Below are 25,011 nucleotides of genomic sequence, written 5' to 3'. Positions count from 1 at the left end.
GAATTAGTACCTGGTTTTTTTTCTCTCTTCTCATGTTCCCTCCTTCAACTCCCTGTCGCATTTCGAGATGGAGTCGAGACGGTGCACTGCTCGCCTTCCACGCCGACACCTCCGCGTGCCGGCGGCTCGAGATTGCGATGACTCTCTATTGACGGACTGTGCAATTGATTGATTTATTGATTGATGGGCTGATGGACTGATTCATCGCTCTGTTAAAGCAACATGTATACCATACAAACAACAAACATACATCACCACCTGTCCGTTCTCGTGTACTTCTAACCTCTCCTTCTTTCTAGCCGCGGGTGAACGGAGCAATCCCCATTGCGACACTGCGGTACCCTGCACGGCTTCTGGCCGCTGTCTTATCCATATATCCTGGGAGTGCAGTACTATAACTCCAGCCCGAGCAGAATCACAGCGTCTGGGCCTATCGCGTCGAGCTTGTCTCTTAGCACCCCTGCTGCAGTTCAATGCTCTCGTGTGTGAAAAGTTGCTCCATTGAGCTATCGTGTCGCTATCGTGTCGCTATCCTGTGTAACCCTCGACGCACCGACGCTGGCGGTAAAGTTTCGCCGTCGCCATGCCTGACATAGATGCCATGCTTCCAGACCCCAAGCTGGAGGAGTCTCAGGGTGACGCCGTTGATATGCAGCAGTATTCGATGCCTGTTGTTGAGGGTCACGATGGCCAAGATGGCGTGGAGGTACATGCGGGCTCTCCAAGCCAGCACCGACAGGACCAGCTTGAGGAGCCGGAGTCTGCCCCAGCGCACCAGCAGGAGGCTCGCCCGTCCATCACGAGTGCCGAGGAGCTACAGCTTGCTGCCCAACTCAGCCAGGACCTCGCGAACCAAGACATGCCCACCATGCTTGATGCTAGCGAGGATCCCAACCTGGGAAACGTGATCGCTCATCCTGAGCCACACGAACCGGACCCAGTTCACCAGGCTCAGGAGCCGCACGAGTCGCAAGAAGCTCAGCTGCAACATCAGAATGACCAGCTGCCGCAGGACCAGCTTCCCGAGCACTCGGACGATGTCCACGAGCAAGATAATCAACAATTAGCTCATGACAGTCAACCCGTTGAATCGCACCACGCCTCTATTAATCCCGACGAGCCTGTTCTGCAATTACAGAATCAACACCAGCATGAGATTCAGCACCAAATTCAACATCGCCAACTACCTCTTGTACCGCAACCCTCGTCCCAACCACGGCCGCAACCCCATCTACAGGCTCAGCCACAACTACAACCGCAGCCGCAAGCGCAGCAGTATATTTCAAATGAGCAGCACGCAGGCCATCAGCATATCCCCCTACCGCCCCAGCCTCCACCCTCCCAACCCCTGCAACATCCTCCTCAGCTGCAACCCCACACGGCGATGGAACAGTTCGCCCAGCATGCGCAACACTACGCATCCCAGGCGGTCGCTTCGATCGTTCCCGACCATATCCCACCTAGGAAACGGTCCAAGGTGTCCCGTGCCTGTGATGAGTGTCGTCGGAAGAAGGTCAAGTGCGATGCTGTTTCAGAAAACGGTGAGGAGCCCTGTTCCAACTGCCGACGCTCCGCGATTAGGTGTCTTTTCAGTAGAATTCCTCAAAAGCGGGGGCCGAGTAAGGGCTATATCAAGGAGCTAGCCGATAGGATTAATCATATAGAGGGGAAGCTGGCAAGCGAGGGCGGGAACGTCGATAGTCTGACCGAGCTTCTCAATGGTGCCAGGCGAGAGTCGGCCGAGCTCTACGGCCAGCCCGGGACGGGCGAGGAGAATAGCCGGAAGAGACCTTATTCCAGTATATCCGGCGCCGACTTTGGCACGCCGGCCAGTTCCCGTCAGGGAACGTGGAGTTCCGAACCACGACCCATCCAGCCCTACCAAACGCCAACAAGCGCGTTCAGGGGACCCTATTCGGCCAACGGTCTGGCCCCCCAGCCGTTGGGCAGGCCTGAGTCCGCGTCACGCCCAGCTCCCATAGATGCGGGCCCACTCGACAGCAACCAGAACGGCGCTGTTCGGGAATTGGACGCTGGCGCCTTCAACAGCTACCGCGCCCTCGTTCACCCATGCTTCCCGGTCCTGGCTTCAACCAAAGCGCGCGCGGAAGAGCAGCTGGCGTTGTGCCCGCCCCTTCTCCGCGACGCCTTCGTCGAGGCGCTCTACGGCACCATGCAGTCTTTTGTCTCTGTCCCCGGCCTTTATACAAACGGCGATATCGGCTCCGGCACACAGCTGATAACTGAATGGGAATCCGACCCGACCTCGCGAACGCCAATTATGAATCTCGTACATCTCCAGACCCTGATCTTGACGGCCATCGCGACCGACAACCATGGCCCGCTATCGCTTAAGGGCGAACACGGCGGCCCACCCAAGGCATCTATATTGGGGCGAGCCGTCGGTCTGGCGTACTCCATGAGGCTTCACGTTTCCGGTGCGGAGACGAGCATCGACGCCCAAGTGGAAGCCGACTCGGACGAGAATATCGCCACCCGAGCTTGGTGGACGTTGATCATGTTGGACCGATGGAACGCCATCGGGACGGCGAGTCCGTTATTGATCCCGAACGACAGCGTGGTAATTCTCCCAAGCCTTAACCCGACCCTGGGTGAAGGCGTGTATCACCTTGCGCGTAAGTATAAACTCGCTGCCCCCCCAGAAAGCTCGCGGGCGGGGGTTGAATATACTGACTATGATAGGTTTGTCGAACATCTTGGGCCACTTTGCTCCGGTCGCCCTGGCTCCTCCGAAGGTTCTCTCGCCCGAGTCGGGCGCTGCGCCGATCCTAAGCTCCTTTTTCAACCTTTCTATCGAGCTCTTCCGCGAGATCCTTCCCCAGAGCATCACACCAGCCTCGCACCCTGTGTTGCACATGGTTTATTGGCATACTAGGTTGCTTGTCTACCTCTTTCAAACGAATGCGAAGTCAACCGATATACTATGGGCATGCAGGGAGTTGGTCACCCTTCTGCTCACCAACACGCAATTGCTCAGCCCATTAAACCACCACTTCTTCTGCCTCACGACACTATCGCTGATCGAGCTGAAGAAGGTTGAAGCGACACACGACGAAGCGGACTCTCTCCTCAAACAGCTTCTCGAGTCGAACCTGGCACCGTCAACCTGGGATGCCACCATCAGGGACCGTATTTCCGAGGCTATCCGACCTTCGACCGCCCAGGCGGCCGCAAGCCAGAGTCTGCAGCACCTCGCCGACTTGGCGACGGCGACGGAAGCTGAAGCGGTGAAGCTAGACAAGGACGCAGAAGCCGTGTCGCTTAGGACGAGCGATAATTACAGCGATATCGGGTTCGACCCTCGCGTGTTAACCCGGGCAGGCTACCTGAATGTCCTGGCCGACCACGTATCGCCGGCGACACGATAGGAGCGACACGGCGACACCACCGCCACGAGCCCCCGAGCCTCTTTCCCTTTTCCCGTTCATCTCCGTATATCTTAGCGAAGATCAACCATGGGCTGTTTCGTCCAGTTAGTGGTTGCTGGTTGGCCTATGGGGATCTTCATATATATATATATATGTACACCCCTTAAGCATTCCCCCCGACAGGATACGCCTTTGTATAGGTCTCGAAGGCCAAGGTGATTTCACTAGCGGCGGTCCTACCGATGGCCCTACGAATGGCCTTGCGACGAACGAGGTTTGGAGAACCAGAACCGATGATACTTGCCGCACCATTTGACCCGTCGCGGACCACTCTGTAGGAGCCGTGTAAACTGTCTCGTACCGCGGCTGTGCAGCATATATAGCTCGACAGCTACGGATCTGATGAATAGGTGACGGAGATGAAAAGATATTAGCACCTACCTCACTCCTGGTACCGGATGCCGGCCGATTTGTATTAGTAATTTATGGCTGCTGGCAAGTTTACATGTCAGAGCAAGTTTCCTCAATACCCATTACCCGTGTAAGACAAAGAGCAGCATTGAAGTAGGCATAAAGTTACATACAGAAGAGAAGGGGGGTTGGGAAGAGATGAAGATCTCTCCGTCCAGGTGCCGTATCTACACAACCCCTTGCACGTATACGGACACGCTTAGTATGAGCGAGAAAGTGCGAGAGGGAGAATAGGCTCGTCGGCGGCCGGTTGGTGCCACTACGAACTGGCACGTACGGGCGCCCGCACCGGTTGGGTGAAGCGTCGAGACGACGACGGATCGTTTGCCGTGGTGTCGAAGAAGAGAGACCCCGCAGCCGCAGATTTGGTCTGCATATCGGACGTGCCAATCACGTTCCGCCAGACGCCCAAAAAGGGCAAGTAACCTGTGTCCCCTCCCTCCCCCCCTCCTCCTCCTCAGACTCTCAGGCTCGCTGGCAGCGCGGGCAGATCGCGCGTGTCTGGACGCTCTCCGGCGTAGGTACGGATCCACGTCCGGACGAGGGCTTGGGCTGCGGGCCTGATCCTGTCCAGCCCCTCTTCCCAGCAGCTGCGCGGATGGCTGTTGTTGCGCTGTGCCGCACCGCGCTGTGCCGTGCAGCTGGCGTGCGCCGACTGTCCGAATTGCTAGGTATCGCTCGCTCGCTTGTCGGCGGCTACCTGTGCGTGAAGAAGGCGAGCTACGTGTCTTCTTCGTCTACTACTACTACTACTACTATTATTACTACTGCTACTGCTACTGCTCCTGCTACTGCTACTGCTACTGCTACTACTACTGCTACTGCTGCCGCCGCTGCTGTTCTCACTTACAACAAGTAGCGACGAGCCGTGATGAATCTGACGAGGTGAGCCGATTCCGAGTTCCCGCGTCCCTTCGTGAGCCCCTCCTCGCAGCGCAGGCCGCCCCCCCCCCTCCTCTCCGCCCACGCTGCGAACCGCCCCAATTAGCGTGAGACGGTGCCGAAACGACACCGTAAAATGCCTCAGTGCGAGTAATACTCGCAGCGCCTTCATAAGGCGAAGGGGGTCTCTTCCGTCCCCCTTTCCTCGCCTGCTGTATCGCATGTTTTTGTAGACGTAGTCGAGCCAGGAAGTAAAGCGCTGCTTGCACGCACAAACGTAGCACGTCTCTCGCTTCTCTCCTCCCCGTTCCTCGTCTCCCCGGACCGGGAGGTCTCTCTGTTTCAGTTTCAGCATCTGTCGATCCTCTCGCGACGGGCGCTGCCCTCGCATCTCCTTGCCGGGTCCGTCGTGTCTGTTTAGGAGCGAATCAACGCCAAGCCGCAGCTCCCATCATTCGACGCTTCGACCTCCGGCGCATCTCTATGGGACCATTATGTCGTCACTGATGAAACTTGGTCTCTAGTTGGCTTCGAGGAGAGGGGAGAGGAGAGAGGGGGAGGGATTTTTATTATTATTATTCCCCCCTTCTCTCACTCGCCACATAGACCGTCATCAAAACCTCTCAACTCGCTCGCTCGCTCACCTACACAATTTCTCTCTCTCCCTCTCCCTCGTTTTTTCCGAAACATAAATATGAGCATTCCCTCCCTCCCGCCTTTCGTCTTCCCCGAGAAGCGACGGGGAGAGAGAGCGAGGGGAGGGGAAGGGGGGATAGGACCCCCTCCGCCACAACAAATCTCTGACTAGCCCTGGGAAGCCCCATCGCCACGTCCTACCACAAGCGACCCCCCGCCGAGAAGGTCCTCGACCTTTCACCGATACGGATGGGCGGCATGGCGTTTGAGATAGACCCAATCCCCATCGCGCCGCCGACCTTTCCCCTTTGCAGCCACCGACCGACCGCCGAGCGCTGCTGCTCGTGCTCGCTTGGAGATCTTGCCGCTTTGGCGACCCCCGCCGCGCAGGAGGGTTTCGAGGGCCGCCTCCGTGTGCGAGCGAGGGAGGAGGAGGAGGAGGAGAAGCAGGACAAGGAAGAGGAGGAGGAGGAGGATAACAAGCCATAATAAGACGAAGCGAGAAGGTGAGGCGGAGGAAAATGAACAGCCAAAAGAGGGTGTGGCGTGGGATAGCTTCGTCTCGTCTTGCTCTCGGCGCGACCCGCTCGCTCGTTCTAGTCCACGCCCCCCCTCTGCTCCATCGGCGCGCGCGCGACATCGGCTGCAGGAACCAGAAGCTTTACTGCTAGGGGGGAGGCCACGAGATGGCTTTCTCTCTCTCTCTCTCTGTCTCTGCCTTACTCAGACCGTCCGCCATGCATACGACACACTGACGCTACCGACTTGACACATGCATCCTGACAATACAGTGCTGACACCGACCGGGCCTACCAGGGCGGGCCTTGGCTTGGGCTCCCTTACTACATATAGCCTACCGACCTTAGCCTGCCAAACCGGGCATGCTCGTGCCTCGCCCACCACCCCATCCGGCCATCCCGGCCATCCTGGGATGCCCGAGCGAACGCGGCGCGTACTGCGGCATGGGGAATTTGTCATGTTGGCCCGGTTTTGGGTAGGGGGGAATTGGACAGGTAGGGCGAGACCGACAGCCAGAGCGAGCGAGCGAGAGGGGGAAAACACACACGCATCTGGCACGCCTCGGCCCTGGGAACCCCCAACTTTTTTTTTTTTTTTTTTACGACGGAGCCGCCTTGTCAATGTCTCGCTGTATGTGTATCTCTCCGTTCCTCGTTCCCGGTCTTCTTCACCACACCAACAAGCAGCAGCCGCCAAGCCCTGCCCACAACACACACACACCCCCCTCCCCTTAAACCGCCCACCCACCCCCCTTCTCTCTCTCTCTCTTCCCCCCCCCCCAATTCCGCCGACACCGCGCATGCAGGCTCTCCCCGATGCGGGCCCCCTCTGCAAAAGCCGTCAGCTGATCGGCGAGGGCGCGCGCGGGCGCGGGAAACCGGGCAAGAAGAGGGGGCTAGGCAGGTAGGCAGAGAGGACGCAGGCAGCGCGCGACGGCGTCTCGCCGTCTCGGGGACGTTGGTTCTCTACGCACTGTTGGGGAAGAGAGGGGGGGGGGGGGGGCGCACAGGACAGCACCCGCGCCCGCGCCCGCGCGGTGGTGGCGCGCGGGAATGACGACAACGGGGGACGAGGAGTCCGCCTGCGATTACGGGCTGGCGTGTGGTAGTCGTAGTAAACCGAGACCTGCCCTGCCCTCCCCCCACGGAACGCCTCGGTGACCACCGCACGCACACGCTTGCGCACAGGGGCGCGCGAGGCGTGGCGCCCCGAAGAGGGCAAGTAGGCGCCGCGCTGTCTGTCTGGCGGCGGCCGCGCTCGACGCAGAACACGGCCCCGTAAGCGTGCGTGCCTGTGAGTGAGCGAGTGAGCGAGTGTGTGTGCGTGTGTTGTGTGGTGTGCACGCGCATCCGCGTGGGGCCTGCCTACACGTACCTACGCATACACACACACACATAGCAGACACGCGGGAAAGGGAGGGGGGCGAAAACGAGGACTGGCGGGATTACGATGGTGATCCCGCAGCGGGCGCCGCTGATTTTGTTCGAGCCGCCCTGTCTGGGCTGGCCGGCTCCCACGCACTCGCACCCCTGTCTTGTCTTTTTTTTTTTTCTCCGTCTCCCTTCCTCCCACTGACATACGCCCGCGCCCACCCACACACACACACGCTTATACACTTACACGCACGCACGCGCACACGCGCAAGATACATATACTATCTCTCATTCTGTCTCGGTCTCTACCCGGAATGGAATCCGACGACTGCCCGACGCCCCTTTCGAGGCTTCTCTACGTTCTAATCTATGTACTGTGGTGTGGGGGGGGGGGACGGGGCGGAGAGGACAAGGTGGGGAAAATAGAAAAGCGAAGAAGAGAGAGAACCGGAAAAAAAAAAGAACAACAAGCGAGTCCTGTTGAAACAGGAGTTCGTCCGCCTCACTTTCTCTCTCGCGCTCCCACTACCCCCCCCCCCCCACAGCCCCTAGTCAATTCTCGCGCCCACTCTTCTTCCTTACTCACCCGCCGCACACACCGCATGCCACGCATACTACACACACATACTGCACACCTCCGCGCGCGCACTCCCTCCTCTTCTCATGTCTGCCGCAGCCCGTTGAGGGTCCGCGTCTAAAAACGGCAAGGTGGGGGGGGAAACAGTTGTTGTTGGGGGTGAAGGGGGAGCCGAAGTTTGGGGGGCGAAGACGATGCTTGCTCGTTTTTTTTTTTTGTTGCTTGCCTGCTGTGCTTGCCTGGTTGTTGAAAGTTCCCATCGATCCATCGATATCGAGAGGTAGGTTTGGTAGAGGTAGGTTGAGTAAGTGCCGTGCGGTTTGTATGTGTGCGTGTGTGTGTGTGTGTGCGATGTGCGCGCCGCGGAGACGCCCCCCGAGGCGGGAAAAGGAAGAAGGAAACCGATGCGAACAAAGACGGAAAAGAAGAAAGACAGCGGAGGAAAATGGGAAAAAAAAAAAACTCGCGTAAATATCAGAGTGCCGAGCCCTCCTGATCTCCCTACACCACCCCCCCTTTCCCAGCAACGCAACGCAACGCCTCCAGATAGAAGAAGATGAGAATACGAAAAAACAGCACACTTCTGAGACCGGTATGGGTGTGTGTGTCCGTGAAGAGGAATCAGGGAAAAAGAAAAAAGAAAAAGCTATGCCGCCGAAAAATGCACTCGTTTCTTCGTATAGAAGTGTTGAATTGTTTTTTCTTGGTTTTCGCGTTTCTCGAGTTTGTTGTTGCCGTTCACGTCCGAGTCTCTTCTCGCCTCCCGCCGTGCCCATCGCCAGATAGGTAAGGTTAAGTGGAGGGGGGTTAAGGATTCGAGGAAGCGCGCAAAGTGCCCCCCCCGGCGCGCGCCTGCGAGAGAAGGGGGAGGGAAAAAAAAAGTAGATAAACAACCCCCACGGCGAGAAGGGAGAGAAGGACGAACAGCGGTGGGAATGCGCGGAGGGTATATACGATATATATCCGAAACGTTAGGCGGGAATGAGAGAGAAAAGGGCGCGGGGGAGGAAAATGAATAATGTCCAGCTTTCCTTCGTGGTTTTGTCGTAAACGTAATGGCTAAAAGTGACGTGATGAGACGGACGGCGGCGGGCGTGGTGGTAAAAAGGAAAGAAAAAGTATGTGTACAGATATGCGACCTGCCGCGTTGCCCTCGAAGGCTTTTGCGGGTAGTATGTTCATACCATCGCCGCCGTCCATCCTCTCCTTTCTTCGTGCTTTTTTATTTTACTTCTGGGGGAAGAAGGTGGTAGGTATGTGGGGGAGTCGGATCGATCACGATCTACCGATCAGATCCGGAATGCTCCCTCTCCCCCCTTTCCTATCTCCCCCCACGTAACGTCTCTGTAGCTGTTCTCTTTACGCGGCTGGCGTGCGCTCGCTCGCTCGCTCAGGCCGAATTCCACAGGCCCGAGGCGACCGGGTCCGGCGAGTGCGTGATGCCGTCGGTGAAGTTGCTCATGCTCCAGTAGCCGTCGTCTTCGACGAAGGAGGCGGGGAACACGGCGCCGCTGCCGTCGTCGAGCAGCGACGCCGACGACGCCGACGTCGACGACTGCGTCGAGAGCAGCTTGCTGGTGGCCGCCGTGCCCTTGAACTGGTCGAAGTCGAGGGTGCTGAGGTCGGCGCCGCCGGCGAGCATCGAGGCCGCCGTCGTCGCGGCCCCGTGCGCGTGCGCGTGCGCGTGGTGCGACAGCCCGAGGTAGGCGCTGCGGAAGCTGTCGAGGTGCGACGGCGGGCCCGAGTCGAAGCCGGACGCGAAGTCCTCCGTCTCGGACACGTCGCCCGAGTTCGAGGTCAGCGTCGGCTCCGTCGTCGAGCCGCCGACGTAGTCGAGGCCGCCGAGGAAGGACGACGCCGACCGCGCGCGGTCGAAGCTCGACGGCGTCGCGCCCGCCAGGCCCGCCTCGGCCTTGATGTCGAACCAGTCGACCGAGGCGTCCAGCCCGGCGCTGAACATGGGCGGCTCGTAGTCGTAGTCGGCCGCCGCCGACGAGAGCCCGCCGCCGCCGAACATGTCCAGCGCCGAGTAGTCGACGTACCGGATGCCGGAGAGGTCGAGGGGCGGCAGCTGGCCGTTGAGCTGGTGGAACGAGGACGAGGACGCGCTGCTGCCGCCGCCGCCGCCGCCGATCGAGGGCGACGCCTGCGCCGACTTGGCGGAGCGGCGCGTGTCGCGGTCGGGCGACGACGAGTCGGTGACGCGCGACCGGCTCTTGCCCGGGGCCATGAAGCTGTCGACGGACTTGGTGGCGAGGCTGCTGGCGCTCGCGGTGCGGTGCATCGACGAGGACGAGGACGAGCCGACGCTGCCGGCGCGGCCGATCGTGTAGGGGCCGCTCTTCTGCGAGGCCTTGGTGTGGCGCTGGGTCGGCCGGTGGTGGCCGTTCTCGTCGAAGCTAAGGACGGGCTCGGAGTGTGTCGTGTTGGCCCGCCGCCGGCGCGCGGCCGCGGCTCTGGGCTTGGTCACTGTCGTCGGCTGGGGCTCGATCGCGTCGTCGGACTCTGACTCGGGCACCGTGTCGAGCGACGGCTCTTTCTTGTGCGAGCATGTGCATCGCCCTCCGTGGTTGCAACAACAGCTGTCTAGACGGGTGGGACTTGTGCGTCAGACACCAGATTTCCTCTTTTTTTTCTTCTTTCTCACATCGCTTATACGCACCCGCGCACACGCACACACATATATGACAGATATGCATGTTTATATGTGCGCATACATATAGCGATGACAGTGGCAGTGGTAGTGGTAGTGGGTGGTGGTGGCGGTGCTGACGGAGGTGGTGAAGGTGAAGGTGGTGATGGTGGTATGGTGTAGAGTCGCTCACCCTTGTGTCCCTCCACGGTCTGCTTCAGGTGTGCGCATTTGTGCGTCTTCTCGCCGCAGTCGCATTTGACGTGCGACGAGCGCGACTTGCGCATTGCGCGGCAATGCTGGCATTGCGATACAGGCCGGCCTTTCTTGTTGATGTGCTGCAGCGGTCGATCTAGACGAATTGCGCAGATGTGTAAGTGGGCAGTTCTCTGATACGCGGGTGTTCGTTGCAATTGACGACTGCAGCAAGCAGTGCCAGCAACGAGATCCTATAAGAAGGAAGATGAGAGGAGGAGGAGGGGGGGGGGGGGAAGCAGTGAGCTCTCCAGTTGAACGAACAGCTCTTTTTCTCTCTCTCTCTCTCTCTCTCCGGTCTCCTCCACTCCCCTCCCCCTCCATCTCCCCCCTCACCCCTCCAGGCCCCAATTCGTGGTGGCCTATCCGGGTGCCCCGCGGTGGTAGTGCGATCGGAGGTAGCGGGTGGAGGGGGGGAGCGCGTGGGCAACACAGGAATGATGCGCATACGGGCAGAGACACCACACACATAGAGAGAGGAGAGAGAGTGAGAGAGGAGAGGGAGAATATGACGGGGAGAGACGGAGAGCCAATGCGCGCCAATGGCTGCAACTCACCTGAATGCTGGCAATTGCTAACTCGGTGCCCCCTGACGCATGCCTCGCATGCCCATTTCTCGCCGTCGATTAACATCGTCAGATACGCTGTGCAGGGAAGGGCGAGAGTGCGCGAGCGTGAGCGTGAGCGTGAGCGTGAGAACAGAGCCCGCTGCGACGAGTCTTCGGCGGGAATCGGTGGGGGAGAGAGCTGGAGAGAGACGGGTGCGCTGGGTTCGCTATCGCTCGTTCGTTCGGGCAGGCGGACGGAAAAGAGAGTCGAGGCTTTGAGGCGGAATTCCCTCCCTACGTAACTCTCACGCGCAGAGCTCTCGATCACTCATCAAAGAGAGGCAGAGGGCGGGCGGACGGACTGGGCAGCGCCCGATGATCAGAACCAGACTTGCCCAGCTGGAAGGTGGCCCGCAGGACAAACAAAGGCCCGAGTAACAGTTTGGTAGCTAATAAGCTTAGTAGTCGGGGTTGCGTTGCAGCGGGCCAGGGGCAGAGAGAACTCCACGGGGGGGTTGTTGTAAGTGCGTGCGTAGTATGTCGGTACGGAGCGAAGTCCCTATGCAGGCATTTCCAAGGGTGCGCTAGATTTGGTAGGACGCCGATGGTAAGTAGGCTGCGCTGGCTGGTAAGGTACAAGTAAGCAAGCTGGGAACGCTTAGGCAGGTAGACGGAGAGGGCAGGACAGGGCTCGGAGGCGGTGGGTGTATAGATGATACCGCCGAAGGAGTAAGGAATTCTTTACCAAGGCGCCGAGGCTGAACGGGGGGGAGGGGGAGGAGGAGAGAGAGGATGGGAAAGGGACCGAACGGTGACTTTACGATATGTGGGTGTGTAAATCGGTATTAGTCTATGGGGAGGGACGGGAAGGGGGGGGAAAAAAGACGAGAGAGAGAGAGAGAGAGAGAGAGAGGCAAGCTCTTCTTTGTCTAAAGAAAAGAATAGAACAATCGGAAGGCCGAATTTTGAGTGGAGATTCGGTCTCTTCGCTCTTCGCCCTTCCCTCTTCTCACTCGCGCTCTCTTTCGCCCCTCTCTTTCGTTTCTGCGTCCCTTTGCCTCGCTTGCTCGAAGATTCTTTTTTTAGTTGAAGCGGTTGTGGTTTTAGACGTCTCTTTTCGCCCTTGCTTTTCTCCGCCCAGGAGCTGCAAAAATAGCGATCCGGGGGTTTCAATGCTGGCAAAGTTTTTCTTCTTCTTCTTCTTTCTCTCCCGCTTCGCTGCGCGCAGATCACCCGCCGGCGCGCGTGAACAAGGGCAAGCTAAGGAACTGCACTGTGCAGCTCGATTGCCTCGGCGGTGCTATGCGGCTAATGGAGTACCCGGGAAAAAGGGCCCTGTTTCTCTAATGCGGATGGGGAATATCGGAGAACGGACGAAGACTCGAAGACATGGTGCGTGTAAGTCGCTTGCGACCAAAAAAAAAACAAACTCACCAAAACTTCAGCAGCACGCAGTGCGCCCACTTAGAAATAACCGTGACGGCGGCGACGGAGCACCGCTAGCAGCAGCAGCAGCAGTGAATGTTTGGATGTAAATAGTACGTCCAATCAAGCGGGATCAGCAGCGATAGGGTTGAGTAGAACCTAGTTGGAGCTCAGACTCTAAAACCGGGTCCTCAGCAAGTTTCAACGGGTCGAGTAAGTAGCAAGTATATATATGTCAGTGTGTCTATATATATATATATATAGACGCGTATATAGGCATAGATATATAAGTATGTAGGCATGTACAGTGTCGAGCACCATACGCAACAAGTAAGTAGTACGAGAGGAAGGGATGCGAGAGAGCAAGCAGAGCGCAAAGTGAGACGTCCAAGGGGAGGGAGTCCAAACTCGGTCGCAAAGGGGGAACGCGGCAGGTTTAAAGAGTTTGTTGAATTGCGTACGAGTTCAGTAGCAGAGCCCGAAAAAAACGGGTGGACAGGATGGCTTATCATTCCCTAGCGGGATGAGAAGGCCTTCTCCAGTTGCGAATACATACGTGTAGGTAGAGACCAGAGCAAACCCGAAGCGAAAAGTACTTACTCTCCTCTCCTACCGCGCTGCAAACCTAGCCGGGAATATACTTGTCGATGGATGTCATCACGGGCTAATGGCGCTCCAGCAGACATGGCTGACGGGGCCCTGTGGATTGGCTGGGGATACACCCCCCCCCCCCCCTCCCTCTCCCCTCCCCTACCCGTCTGGTTTTGGTTTGGGAACGTCTTCTCTAGAATCTAGGTGAAGCTCGGGAATACTCAAGTAGGAAAAGGGCGCGAGGTCGGAAAGGAAAAAAAGAAAGAAAAAAAAAGGTGGGCACGCCAGGTTAGGTAGTGTCTCTCTTGGGATTACTGCATCGCGAGGGAACAGTGGGAGAGACAGGGACAAGAGAGAAACCCTAAGGAACTGAGCCTATCTACGCACAGCAACATCATACCCGCGGTTACAGCTCGCAAAGAAGCTGTACGGGTATGTAGATCTAAGCTTGTTCTCTTCCCCCCCCCTTTCCCAAGACTTCCCAAGTGGAAGCTCTGGGCATTACATTATCGGTGTTGGGATGGGGGTCTTTCCACCCACGCCGGACCGCCAGTCCCCAAGCTACGAGACGCAGCCTACCTTGTCAACTATGTACATAACACACATACGTACATTGGTACACTGCACCCTTGCCTTCTTTAGCCCCGATTTGTGAGAGGATAGAGGTAGGGAATCGAAGGGAACGGACGGGGGGGGGTGGGTAGGCTCTGTAGTAGCGAAAGGCCGCCAAGTGCGGGATCACCTATGTGCGGTTTTCGACAGGGGGCTTCCATGCTGCAATGGATGGAATACGTAGAAGAGTGTTCCGTTGCAGACGCACGGAGGTCAGCTAACCCGCTGCAAGCAATGGCAATAATAATGAGAATAATAATAATAATAATCACAAACAGCAACGGCAATAATAATAGCAATTGGTGATATTAACACCTACTAATAATGCTATGTAATTGTAATGTCCATGTATCTTTTTATGTTCCTCCTTATGCAAACCTGACTATTTCGTCGTCATCGGCGTCGCGATTCTTCATTCTTCTGCTTCCTCTTTTCTTTTCTTCTATTTCCTCGTTCTGCGCCAATCAAAGGAAACCAACATCGCCAACTGCAGACCCCCCCCCTTTTACCAGAAGGCATCCCTCCTGGCCGGCCTTGCCCACATCCCGATAGAACCGCAGGCTGTTTTGCTTCACCTACATACCTACCTGAACCTCTTACAACCCACCTAACGAACCCGCGATGTAATATGTACAGAATTGGCACAGGCTCGAGTGGGGAAAGGGGGGGGGTGAGGGGACCGGGGGGGGTGAGGGAGAGAGAGAAGGGGGGGAGGGGGGTAATGTCGAGATGAACGAGATGTTACGGTTGCGAGACGGTTTTACTCTGAAAATTCGAACTAACCGAAAGCCCACAAAGCCCATAAAACCCACACTAGGCTTAGATACCCGAGCGCGTGCACGACATAACTCAACTACCTACCCTAGCCTAGGTATTATCCTGCCTCCCCTCTCTTATAATGATCATTATTGTCCTCGTCATTTTACTACATATTCTCTTCTGTCATTGGCTATGTACGTGTTATATAGGTGTGCATTGCTTTTTCTTGAGAGTCGATAGAGTTAGGTATGCATATACATGTACGATAGCACACGCCTGTGGATGGATGGATGGATGGATGGAGGTATGGATGTGTGTGTGCATCGTGTTATTAGTTAGTAATAGTAGTGTCTATGGGTAGAGGTATGTAGCCCCCAGCCTAGCCCGGCCCAGCCATACCTGCTCTATCCCGTTTCGTCCTCTACCGAGAGCTCATATTCTTTTTTAATTTTCTCCGCTGTTCAGGAGCGGCTCGGAAGGATGTGGCCTGGCATGCATCTCACCCACGTATGCATATTGGGATCTGATTCCGAGGTGCCCATCTCTCTTCTTGGCACATGAGTCCGTGTACATGCGGGCTGGACTGTGGTGTAAGTCGGTCGTTATATTCGGGAATGGCGGGACACTCCGATGGGCGCGAAGTAGCTATCGCCTACTAAAAGAGGCCCTGTACTCTCTCACCCTCTGTCTCTCACTCCCTCTTTCTAGTCTCAGTTAGCACCCGCGCGTACACGCATACACCCTTATGAGCTGCAGCGTGGGTTGCGATGGAACTTGTCCGGCGTCATAGGAGGAAACACCCACCCAACCACTAATCCCTCCCTCCCTCCCTTCACCCATCCATCGGTAGGCCTCATAGCCGCCGGCCCGTCGCGAGAGAGGAAAAGACGTGGAAGCGCATTCAGCGAGCGAGCGCGCGTTCCCTGGCAAATCCTACTATAGGTAGATTGCCTGTCCTCCTCCTCTAATAGAGCCGATCCCGTGATGTATGTACGTGTGTTCGTACGTAGGCGGTTTACGAGTCGGCTTGGCGTGATGGACTATACACACATAATCGGTTGATCCCTCGTCACTGTAGATCGCAGGCGGACGTGGCGCATTAGGGGGAAAAAAAGGGAATCGGGATGGCTGATCCGGTGCGGCGAAACTTCGAACAACGTCAAGTCCGGTATGCTTCCTAAGACGGCTCTCCTGGCGCGCGGGACCCGAAAAGACACGAGCGCACGCGCGTAACATCCTGAAGGAAGGATGAGTAGAGGAGCCCCCTTCATCAACACGGAATCGACAGTTTCACTCTGGGGAAGGGGAAAGGAGGGGGGCTAAGAGAGCGAGTCTAAGCCCTGAGCGGCCACGTCGTTGGCTCGTCGCGAGGTCAGCCAGTCTAGCTAAGCCGTCCGACCGTTCGCCTGTCCGTGTGCTCACATCAGAAGGAATGGGCAAGTTGATCTGGGAGGTTGGCAGCCAAGTGTTTCGTGTCAGTTACTAGGTATCCCAAGCACTCGAAGACCCGTGAGTGTAGCCGTACAACGACGATTCGCTGACCGGCGTTCTGAGGCGCATGGGGAAATTGACGGCCAAGCCAGACACTTCATTACTGAGATCGCACACGGACGAGGAACAGTTGTGATTATTTTTTTTTCTTGACTCCTTCATGGTAACTCCGAGCACGACATATGCAGATTACCCTGCTTCTCGGATCCTAAGTACATACCATTTCCCACGCGGACAGCTCCGCGACTTCGAAATACCCTAGCCGGGATGGCGTTCACAAGGGCCGTCCCGCCGCGTATACTATATACTGACTGTATTTAATCCTGCCGCCGACCTCGACGACAGCGGATCTTTAGAAAGGAGAGAGAGAGGAAAAAAAAAAAAAGGGAGGCCAGGATGGAGAAGGGGGGTGTGCGGAAGGAGAGGAGAGAGAGGGAGGCGTCGCAATGGAAGAAAGATAGGGTTGCGGCACACACCATGGGGAATCGGATATACTACGAGGAGGGCGAGCGTCCCAGGATATTCCGAGGAGGGACTGGTGAGATCCCATCAGAATGAGTGGACTTGTGTCGTCGGTCTTATTGTTGGGTAGACGCTTTAGAAGTTCCGGCCGATCCCAAAATGTCCGAAGAGCAACAACGACAATACATGGCGATACGACTTGTTGAGGTTGTTGATCTGACGTTGGAATCGCGATCGTGGGTGAAACAACCAAGAGTTTTCCTTTCTCCTTTCGTACTTATATTACCACCTGGCTATCTGATCTGATCTGATCGTATGCGCGGACGAATCGAAGGCAGAAGTGAGGCGGACGCCCGCGGATGGCGACGGAGGGAAGGGAGAGGAGACAGAATAGAAAAGAAAAAGGGGAGAGATATAGATAGATGCAGAGAGATACCGAGACAGCGAGATCTTGGTAGGGAACGAGTGGCTGACATCGTTCGAGGGGACCACACGTGCGCGTTGCGTGTGGGTGTGCGTGTTCCTTCTCAGCGCCGCCCTCGTGGTGTTTGACATCGCACAGGCGTGCGTACGTAGGGTTAGTAAGTAGACAAGCAGATGACGAAGGCATTCCACGATTTGCATCGATCACTTATTTATTACTATAGATGAATAGCAGTTACAGTAACACACAGGACGCCAAACCGAAGAGTCCGGCTGCACCCAGGAGCGCGTGAGGGCTTGGGTCGAGACTTGTTGGGTAGGAGAGCGACCAACGACATTGGACATGCCCTCTTGAGATGCCCCCCCCCCCCCGCGGACCTCGCCAGGAAGTACCTGGGCGTACTACGCCGGCGTAGAGCAGAGTAAGTTGGCCCCTTAAACTACGTCCACCGATCGCATTTATACGAGTGCATATATGTATCCTATCTATTTGTCTTGGAAACCTACTGTGGATATATTATATTAATACCTACCTGGGAGTAAATACGTACGCACACGTGAATGGGACATGGGATCGATGGGTGACGGGTTCTTCTCAGAAGGACATGTACCCAAGGTACCCCGGCCTTCTTAGGTACTCTTCCTTTTTTTATAGGACATCCGCTGTAGGCGCCGGACTCCTCCCATTCATTCATTTCCCCGGTTCATTTCATTCATCGTCCCTCGCGGGTAAGGATTCAGGTAGCAGGACCACCGGAATAGCCGGTACGGGTACCTACACGGTACACGCATACTCATACTACCTACCTACCTACGTTCTAGGTAGGTACATATATGCATACGCCGACCAATTACATAGGCCATCCTAAGACTCAAGTCTAGATATGTGAGTACTGGCCGACATCCTCCGTACCGCAAAGAGCAAACAGCAAAGAAGCGAAAAATAAAGGACGAGGGGAAGAGGAAAAGTAATCAATGCTGGACTATGGAATTCCATGGCGTAGCGGCCTCCCGTCAAGCGATTGCAGGCGTGGTGACTACACAGGAGACACACCCAAACTGTCCCCGTGGGGGTTATGCGCTAACAGGTACCTACAGGTAGGCCCTGTGTGAGGTCGGTCTCAGGCTATACGTGCTCCGGGCAGGTTGCCTTGCTACCTACGTACCTACAGCCAAGTGCGCACTTGGATGCGATATTCGGACTCGGAGGCCGGTCAACATCGATCGATTGCCCGTCGATATGAAATACGCAGCTGGGAAGAGAGCAGCCGCTTACTACGGACCAACGTGCCTCTCAGGGCAGACCTGCCATTGGAGGGCCAGACTGGCACCAGAAAGCAGACGACGACGGGCAAATAGCCAGATCCCTGATCCGCCCACCTACCCATTCACGTCCTCCGTCCACCCATCCATCCGCCACTCGACACCCGCAGGTCCGGTGGGTTGGACGGGACGGGGCAGATGTCATTCGGGTAGCCAGGTAGCAAGGTTGCTAGTAGCAATTACGTATCCGTTGGGCAGGTGCCTACATTGGACGGCCTTTTCGCAGAGGCACCCGCTCGATGCGGCCAGGCACCCGCAGCAGCCGTATTCGACTACGACCAGCCCGGCCCAGCCCTATCCATCTTCTAATTTTAACCTAACCGTCATTCCGCGGCCAGACCTGGGATATCGAGATGGCGGACGGGCCGACCAGCGAGCGCAGAGCATAGCGTGACGTGCCGTACCCTTTCGCCAGCGGGCCAAGCCCGGCCTTTTTCGCGGGAGGGGGAGGGGGAGGGGGAAGAGGGGAGATGGCTATACGTACCCAAGGCACTACTACTACACTTAGGTACTGCTAGCGATGCTGCTAGTAGGTTTGTGACAACCAGCAGACATGTACTGTAGGTAGGTAGGTAGCTAACAGTGCACCGTCCTCCCGTCGCATTTTACGTGCGAGGAGCCCGAGGCGCTGGCTCTTGGTCGCCTGCGTTTCCCCCCCGTCTAGCGCCCGCCTTAGGTACCGACGTGGCCTGCTAATGCTCGCCCACAGGCTGGACTGGCAGTCTTAGGTACCTACCTACCTACCTGTAGGAACCTGTAGTTAGGTGCCTGTAGTGGTCGAGAGTGAGTCTGGTCGTAGCAGCTGGGTAGCTTAGCTTACCTTACCTGAGCTTAGCTTACCTTAGCCACTTGCCCCGTCGAGCACAAGCGGCACCCTGGTTTCCCTGCTTTTTCCTCCCCTTCTACCCTTTTTCACCTTTTTCGGTCGGCAAAATTTCTCTCTTCTTCTCTCTTCCACCATCTTTTCTCCCTTCCCCTTCTCTCCCTTCTCTTCCGAGGGCCTCTCTTCTCTATCTCCTCCTCTACCTAACCTCCTCTCCGGGTCTATACCGATTCCCGACGTCCCCCTTCGAACCTGCGTCTGCCTCTTTCTGTACCGAATATCCACACCCTCAAGACATTTCACGTCACGATGGCTTGCAAAATTTTCTCCTCTCTGCCTCGTTTTCCCACCCTCCCTAAGCCCCCCGAGGAATCTCCTAGCTCTCCCACCACGCGGCCCCTCCCTTTCTACCCTGCCCGTCTAACCGTCTTGGACCTGGCCGGCTGTCCAATTGCTTCATGATCATCCTCTAACTCACTGCTACCCCCCACCGGCCCCGCCTCATCCGCTGCCTTGCCTGCTACGATGTCTGACCTGCCTGGTATATTATCTGGGAGGTCGTCGACCGACCCGACTTGCTCCGGCTCTTCCATCGAACATTCCATGTACTGTAGCTGCAGCAACACTGTTGTGCTACGCTACAACCGAAGTCCTCGTCCATCTTACCGGGTAGCTGTCAATCTCGACGTTTTGAGACGGCTTCCCCCTCTCTCCCCCTCTCCCTCCTTGCTTCGCCCTCCTTCCCCGTCCTGCAGCCGGTCACTCGCGCATTCGACCGTCTGCACCGCGAGGACGTGCAACGTCTGTCTGCATCCGCTCGCTGCTGTTCCTGTTCCGCGCGTCTAGCTGTCCCCGGGAACGGTCCTGTTGCTGGTCAAGCCTCTCCGTCATCTCACCCCGGCCGTCACTTCGCAATTTCTCTCCCCCCCCTCGCGCTTCAGCCTTGCCGTCGATTTCACACGTAGGTGAGTACACTAGTTGCACCGCAGTAGTTTGTTCGCGGTGAAGCGAGATGGGTACGTCGCTTGTCCAAGTAGCGCCTTGGGTGACGCTTGGTCGACGACCCCCCCCTAACCGCCATGGCCTGAGCCCGAGTTCCAAGCAGCGTCGGTGGTCAGATGGCGAAGCAGGAGCAGGACCAGGAGACACACTACTGGCTTTGCTAGTATAGCACTGGTTAGGACGGCCAGGATGGACAACTACTAGAGTGGCAAATAGCCGAGCAGGTCCCCGATGCCCCCATTCCAAGCCTGCGTCTGGCCTCGTCCAGGTACTACCAGATCACCCCAACCGAGCTAGCTGGGCCTCCCCCTACGCATCACGAGTGGCACGTTGACTTCCCTAGACAGTCCTTCTGTCGCTTTTTTCCCCATGCGCTGGAAGGATGTGACGGTATGAGGTATTGTTGTGTCGGCATGCTACACGGTTCTGGCCCGGCATGGCGGATTTCCCCAGAAACCCGACGCGCACACGCGCACACACACAGCTCGTGCGATCCCACCACGTCACAAGACCGTCGTTTTCGTCTCTGATCGGCTGCTCCCACACCCCATACTGGATAGAGTGGCCTGCCCGCCGGAGGGCTTGGCTTTATCGTGGGCCGGCTAACATCATCGCCAAATTGGGTGCCCCCCTCGCGGCCCTGATTCCTGTATCGAGACACGCCAGCATCGATCGCCTGCCACCGCCAGCATGTACGTAACGACGTAGGTACAAACATTCCGCCCCCGCCCCCTTTTCCTCCCTTGGGAGTCGGGGGATGTAGGGAAGAAGCAACATGGCTTGCTTGCATCATGACCTGTCAGCAGCAGCCGGTGCCAGGGCTGTGAAGCGATGCTCCGTCGTACCGGGCATCTTCTACCGGCTCTGCCAGAAATACCCAAACCGGGAAGCCCGATTCAGCAAGTTGAGCCGTTGACGCCTTATTGCAACCAGATTGGTGTCGTTTCCTCGTCGCTAACGACCTGGCTGTCACACGCTGCCGTCCTCCCCGGCTGGTTTTCTACGGAACAATTAGGACCTTAGCGCGCCTCGCTCTTTGTCGTGGCTAGGAACCGAGACAGACTCTGCGGCTCAAACGACAAACGCCCGGGCTGATCCCTCGGGACCTACAGGCAAAACAGCGTGTCTGCCCAATGATCCGTGGCAAAGTCGAGGGCGCTGAGGTCGAAGCACCCGAGCCGCCGGGTTCCGAGCACGTTCATCTCGCCCTTCTACGAGACTTCTAGAAGCTCACCTGGTTCGATTTGTCCTCGCACAGCGTTTGCCGCATTGTTGGTCGGCGAGATCCCCACACATGCTGTGCTCGATCAAACCACCCCCGGCTCTTTCATGCGTTCATCCCTCACGTCCAAATCGACAGCATCTTGAGCCCTTTTTCCTTCACCCCTTCTATTCCTTATCCTCGCCGCCGTTCTTCCAAGCGGAAGCCGGCCCAACCACGACATTCTGCGGGAGTTTCCTAGCAACCCCCCCCGGGCTAGTTGCTCCAACGTCAGAAGAATGTCGCTATAATCACGGAATTATGATTGATACCTGACATATCCCCCATGTTGGTTGTCTCGTCACTCGCCTGGACATACTTGAGGCAGCAATTACTTCTTGACCCCCGGGCTTCCTGACGACGAGCGGATCTGATATGTGAGCAGATGGGAAGCGCTGCATGTGGGCAAAATCCTACTATGCAGAGAGCATACAGGGTGTATGTGTACCGGTTGAAGGTAATTGGGCGAGACGAGGCACCAGGCGAGGAAACGCGGTGACCTCCGCCTCTGCGCTGGTCTTCTCTCACCGCGTATCTAGTACCAACTCAGTTGCCCAACCCCCTTTCTCCCCCTCCTCTATTTCTGTGTCCCCCCTCCCCCCCCCCTTTTCTCCCTCCACACGCACACACGTTATGCGCATGCAGCTCGACCTATTACACGCTGGGACGTCCCCAGCAAAGCGCATAGGCACATGCTTACGGCCTATCAGCCCCAATCGCTTCCGACCCAGCTTACAGCACCCGCCCGGTGTCATTGGGTAGAGCCCGACACCTAACGTCAGGAATACAACTCATGGGATACCCTTTAAGTTACACCGTGGTGGGTTCCCCGCTTTTGGTGGAGAGCTTGCAAAGCTTGATTCTGCCGATGTCAGCCATCATCGTCCGGGAGACCGGTCTTTAGAGAGTTGACATGCTGTTCGACCTGGCGTGGCCAGCTCTACGCACACTCGTGGCCTTGCGGATGTTCGCGGCATGCGCCGCCGTATGACGGCGAGGTTGCTCTCCTGCACATCCATCCTATGGCGATGGGCCGTGGTGCTCAGCTGACTTAGAAATCGTTCGTGAGGGTTCCTTTATTCCTTTCTTCGTCTAAGTTACCTAGCTGGTTGCCTTTCTCCGAACAGCTAGTTCGCCGACAGCTTAGAGCCTAGGATCCCTTATCTCGATCCTTACTATGTCCTCGTTTTCTTCTGTCTGGCCGTTCTAGCTGCTCGTTGTTGCTACGTGGGTGATGTGGCTTTCCGAATTCCCAACGAGCTATTCCCGGGGGCATCTGGGTTAGCGTGGGGTTATTCCATAGTGTTGGTAACCCGGGTGGGCTCCAGAGATTAGTTCATGCCAGTCATACGTCCTGTACGTCTATCGGCATTCGCAGTCCAAATTCGTTGGAGCGAGTGTTTTCGCTCCTGGCAGAGATCAAAGTACGAACCCGTTGCTGGGCGCCCGGATTCGAGTGGTCGTCTTGAACCTCCATGAGAATCCGGGAATCAGTAGAGGTCACATTCTACAGTATCTGCTCCGCTTTCTCTCTGTCTCCAGGTCGCTATTTTTGTGCGGGTTTGACCTCCCCGGCAAGATGTGGGGGGGGGCGTTCATCCACCTGCCCAGTAATGGCTTGCGTCTCTATTAAGATGACATGCATATGGATATAAGCCTCCATTACATACGCACACGCATCGAGCCGTGTGTGCGGTTCGACGAATAGAAAGCCTAGGCTCTACGGTCTAAGTTGAGGTGTTGCTATGTTTCCTTTACTCCATTTCTAAAATAAAACCCAAGACTCCTCTCTTATCACATCTTTCTGCAGGCTGCAAACGGGAATAGACCCGAGAAGCTAGGGGCGTGGACTCCTCCCGACGCTGCGGAGCAACAACCATGCAATGTCACGGGCACTCCCACACTACCAGAGCATTATTAGCATGGATTACCAGCCAGTTGCCGACACAATATCATCGATTCCGCCGTAACTGTTAGGCCTTGCGAAGGCTGTCTCTAGATCCTGGGTGGAGATCTTCCCTTGGCGTCGACACAGTTGGAGTCGAATCGCCCCTATCATTCGTTTATAAACTAAATCCCATGCCGGTCGAGTGAGTTGGGGAATGAGGATCAGCAAAAAAGAAATGGAGAGAGGAAGAGCGTGCGCACGTCTTATTACCAGCAAAGCTCACAGAGGACGGTTGATCTCTTGACGTAATCTACAGTTGACGCATAAGTGTTATGCGAACCAAGGCGACGTGGCCCTATAGTAACGTTGGCAGGAAGAAACTAGGGCTGGGCGGCGTCAACCCGTCCGAGTTCGTCTCTCCGTCTGACGAACTCGCCCTCTTCGAAGACGAAAGAAATGTTCCCCGATAAGAATTATGTCACAGAGTATCACGTTCGAAACGGGTTACCCGAACTCGAAGGCTGGGGGCAACATTGGATCCCGTAAGGTCGGGTTTGTGTCAAATGACCCGATGATGTAGCATCAAGTTATACAACCGCCGGCACAGGACAGGGCACCAACCCGGCTAGGTTTCCGTCGTCGAGATGCTGCACTTCGAATTACGTACAGCTATCTGGGGATTGGGAACTTTCGAAACAGCGTCTTTCTCCGTGTACCGCCTTGATAGCTCGCCCACTACCGCCCCCCCTCGCTCCCATCAGCATCTGGCTGCCGGCTGGGGTGGTTTATAGGAGACGGGATAGGCCGAATTCTCTCAAGCCATTATCCGCGGGGTCGTCAGTTCGGATGTGTCCTACCAGCATGGTTTCTCGAACCCTCACACCATTACGGTTTCGGATGATGAAGCCACCCCGGTCCGTGCTGGTGGTGAAGACGTCGAAGTCGGCTAGCGGGCGTGATCGAGAATGTCAGCTTGCAGGCGGCAACCTACCGAGGGTGAGGAAGTCGGGCCTCCCCACGTGTGGACTTCTGCTCTTTACGCCTAGGGAGAGACTGACCCGAATGCCAACCTACGATCCTTCATGACACTGGGTGTCGAAGTTGGGTTCCCCCGTTCGACGCAACCTTAACATCACCATCGCGAGTCGGCACGGACTAAGTAGGTAGGTAAGAGGGGGCTAATGCGGCTGTCAGAGATGTGATCTAGCCAAGAGATGTAAGCAATAGTAGCTGCCGCGCTAGAAGCATGTGCTTCGGCGATATGGCGTACACCTTTGTCGAAACCTTGTCTAGACTCTCTCGACGGAGAGGTTGTCGCGAGGTGTTGGCGCTAGGACGCCTACCCTGTCGTCGAGGGGGCAGTTAAAACAAGACTTACGGATCGCCGGGTTAGGAATGAATAACCCCTAGAATTTTCTTCATGATAATACGGGACGGCGCGCAGTATGCAGTATAGGCCCTTGTCCGGACCCCCGCGGCGTCGGCGTCGTTGACCCCCCTCCCGCCCCCCTTTCACTTCGAGACCAGACTGAGATACGAGCGGGTCTTAGCGGGGTTAGTTGGGCTTCCGACTACAGATTTGGGCCGTCTGATAGCGCGGCTGGAGGTGCTCGGAGAGTCCTTCATGGAAAGGTGTAACGATGCTGCCGGAAGTGACGGGCTTCCTGCA

General features: G+C 56.7%; 8 protein-coding genes across 8 annotated transcripts; 4 read left to right on the top strand and 4 right to left on the bottom strand.

Annotated features, from left to right (window-relative positions):
• Positions 1-380: 380 nt before the first annotated feature.
• On the top strand, positions 381-3,442 carry GGS23DRAFT_147449 (uncharacterized protein). Its single transcript, XM_051511320.1, has 2 exons — positions 381-2,636; positions 2,704-3,442. Exons 1-2 carry the CDS (start codon positions 584-586, stop codon positions 3,387-3,389), a joined length of 2,739 nt encoding a protein of 912 aa, XP_051370052.1. The 5' UTR covers positions 381-583; the 3' UTR covers positions 3,390-3,442.
• A 1,393-nt stretch (positions 3,443-4,835) lies between these two features.
• GGS23DRAFT_576408 (uncharacterized protein) lies at positions 4,836-6,497 on the bottom strand. The gene has a single exon (XM_051516850.1). The coding sequence runs from the start codon at positions 6,016-6,018 to the stop codon at positions 5,383-5,385; it is 636 nt and encodes a 211-aa protein (XP_051370051.1). The 5' UTR covers positions 6,019-6,497; the 3' UTR covers positions 4,836-5,382.
• On the top strand, positions 6,010-6,894 carry GGS23DRAFT_147136 (uncharacterized protein). The gene has a single exon (XM_051511314.1). The coding sequence runs from the start codon at positions 6,151-6,153 to the stop codon at positions 6,802-6,804; it is 654 nt and encodes a 217-aa protein (XP_051370050.1). The 5' UTR covers positions 6,010-6,150; the 3' UTR covers positions 6,805-6,894.
• Positions 6,895-7,549: 655 nt separating this feature from the next.
• GGS23DRAFT_147178 (uncharacterized protein) lies at positions 7,550-8,795 on the bottom strand. The gene has a single exon (XM_051511317.1). The coding sequence runs from the start codon at positions 8,621-8,623 to the stop codon at positions 7,853-7,855; it is 771 nt and encodes a 256-aa protein (XP_051370049.1). The 5' UTR covers positions 8,624-8,795; the 3' UTR covers positions 7,550-7,852.
• Positions 8,796-9,168: 373 nt separating this feature from the next.
• On the bottom strand, positions 9,169-11,736 carry GGS23DRAFT_147167 (uncharacterized protein). The gene is made up of 3 exons (XM_051511316.1): positions 11,292-11,736; positions 10,673-10,831; positions 9,169-10,433 (listed from the first exon to the last, which is right to left on the bottom strand). Exons 1-3 carry the CDS (start codon positions 11,365-11,367, stop codon positions 9,238-9,240), a joined length of 1,431 nt encoding a protein of 476 aa, XP_051370048.1. The 5' UTR covers positions 11,368-11,736; the 3' UTR covers positions 9,169-9,237.
• On the top strand, positions 11,737-12,857 carry GGS23DRAFT_147166 (uncharacterized protein). Its single transcript, XM_051511315.1, has one exon. It carries the CDS (start codon positions 12,107-12,109, stop codon positions 12,815-12,817), a length of 711 nt encoding a protein of 236 aa, XP_051370047.1. The 5' UTR covers positions 11,737-12,106; the 3' UTR covers positions 12,818-12,857.
• A 3,818-nt stretch (positions 12,858-16,675) lies between these two features.
• On the bottom strand, positions 16,676-17,401 carry GGS23DRAFT_576385 (uncharacterized protein). Its single transcript, XM_051516849.1, has 2 exons — positions 16,753-17,401; positions 16,676-16,698 (listed from the first exon to the last, which is right to left on the bottom strand). The coding sequence occupies exon 1, from the start codon at positions 17,244-17,246 to the stop codon at positions 16,905-16,907; it is 342 nt and encodes a 113-aa protein (XP_051370046.1). The 5' UTR covers positions 17,247-17,401; the 3' UTR covers positions 16,676-16,698; positions 16,753-16,904.
• Positions 17,402-17,592: 191 nt separating this feature from the next.
• On the top strand, positions 17,593-18,100 carry GGS23DRAFT_147045 (uncharacterized protein). The gene has a single exon (XM_051511313.1). The coding sequence runs from the start codon at positions 17,651-17,653 to the stop codon at positions 17,912-17,914; it is 264 nt and encodes an 87-aa protein (XP_051370045.1). The 5' UTR covers positions 17,593-17,650; the 3' UTR covers positions 17,915-18,100.
• The last annotated feature ends 6,911 nt before the right edge of the window (positions 18,101-25,011 follow it).

The sequence above is a fragment of the Durotheca rogersii genome (genome assembly GCF_024521655.1).
Source record: "Durotheca rogersii strain YMJ 92031201 chromosome Unknown GGS23scaffold_18, whole genome shotgun sequence".
In the NCBI taxonomy this organism is placed as follows: domain Eukaryota; kingdom Fungi; phylum Ascomycota; class Sordariomycetes; order Xylariales; family Xylariaceae; genus Durotheca; species Durotheca rogersii.
This window is presented reverse-complemented; position numbering and strand designations above follow the sequence as displayed.

Coding starts and splice junctions, on each gene's coding strand:
- GGS23DRAFT_147449 (XM_051511320.1), top strand. CDS start 584: ATGCCTGACATAGATGCCATGCTTCCAGACCCCAAGCTGGAGGAGTCT. Junction 2,637..2,703: donor AGGCGTGTATCACCTTGCGC/GTAAGTATAAAC, acceptor TGACTATGATAG/GTTTGTCGAACATCTTGGGC.
- GGS23DRAFT_147166 (XM_051511315.1), top strand. CDS start 12,107: ATGTGGGTGTGTAAATCGGTATTAGTCTATGGGGAGGGACGGGAAGGG.
- GGS23DRAFT_147136 (XM_051511314.1), top strand. CDS start 6,151: ATGCATCCTGACAATACAGTGCTGACACCGACCGGGCCTACCAGGGCG.
- GGS23DRAFT_147045 (XM_051511313.1), top strand. CDS start 17,651: ATGTACCCAAGGTACCCCGGCCTTCTTAGGTACTCTTCCTTTTTTTAT.
- GGS23DRAFT_147167 (XM_051511316.1), bottom strand. CDS start 11,367: ATGTTAATCGACGGCGAGAAATGGGCATGCGAGGCATGCGTCAGGGGG. Junction 10,832..11,291: donor TAGCAATTGCCAGCATTCAG/GTGAGTTGCAGC, acceptor CAATTCGTCTAG/ATCGACCGCTGCAGCACATC. Junction 10,434..10,672: donor GACCGTGGAGGGACACAAGG/GTGAGCGACTCT, acceptor CCACCCGTCTAG/ACAGCTGTTGTTGCAACCAC.
- GGS23DRAFT_147178 (XM_051511317.1), bottom strand. CDS start 8,623: ATGGGCACGGCGGGAGGCGAGAAGAGACTCGGACGTGAACGGCAACAA.
- GGS23DRAFT_576408 (XM_051516850.1), bottom strand. CDS start 6,018: ATGTCGCGCGCGCGCCGATGGAGCAGAGGGGGGGCGTGGACTAGAACG.
- GGS23DRAFT_576385 (XM_051516849.1), bottom strand. CDS start 17,246: ATGCAAATCGTGGAATGCCTTCGTCATCTGCTTGTCTACTTACTAACC.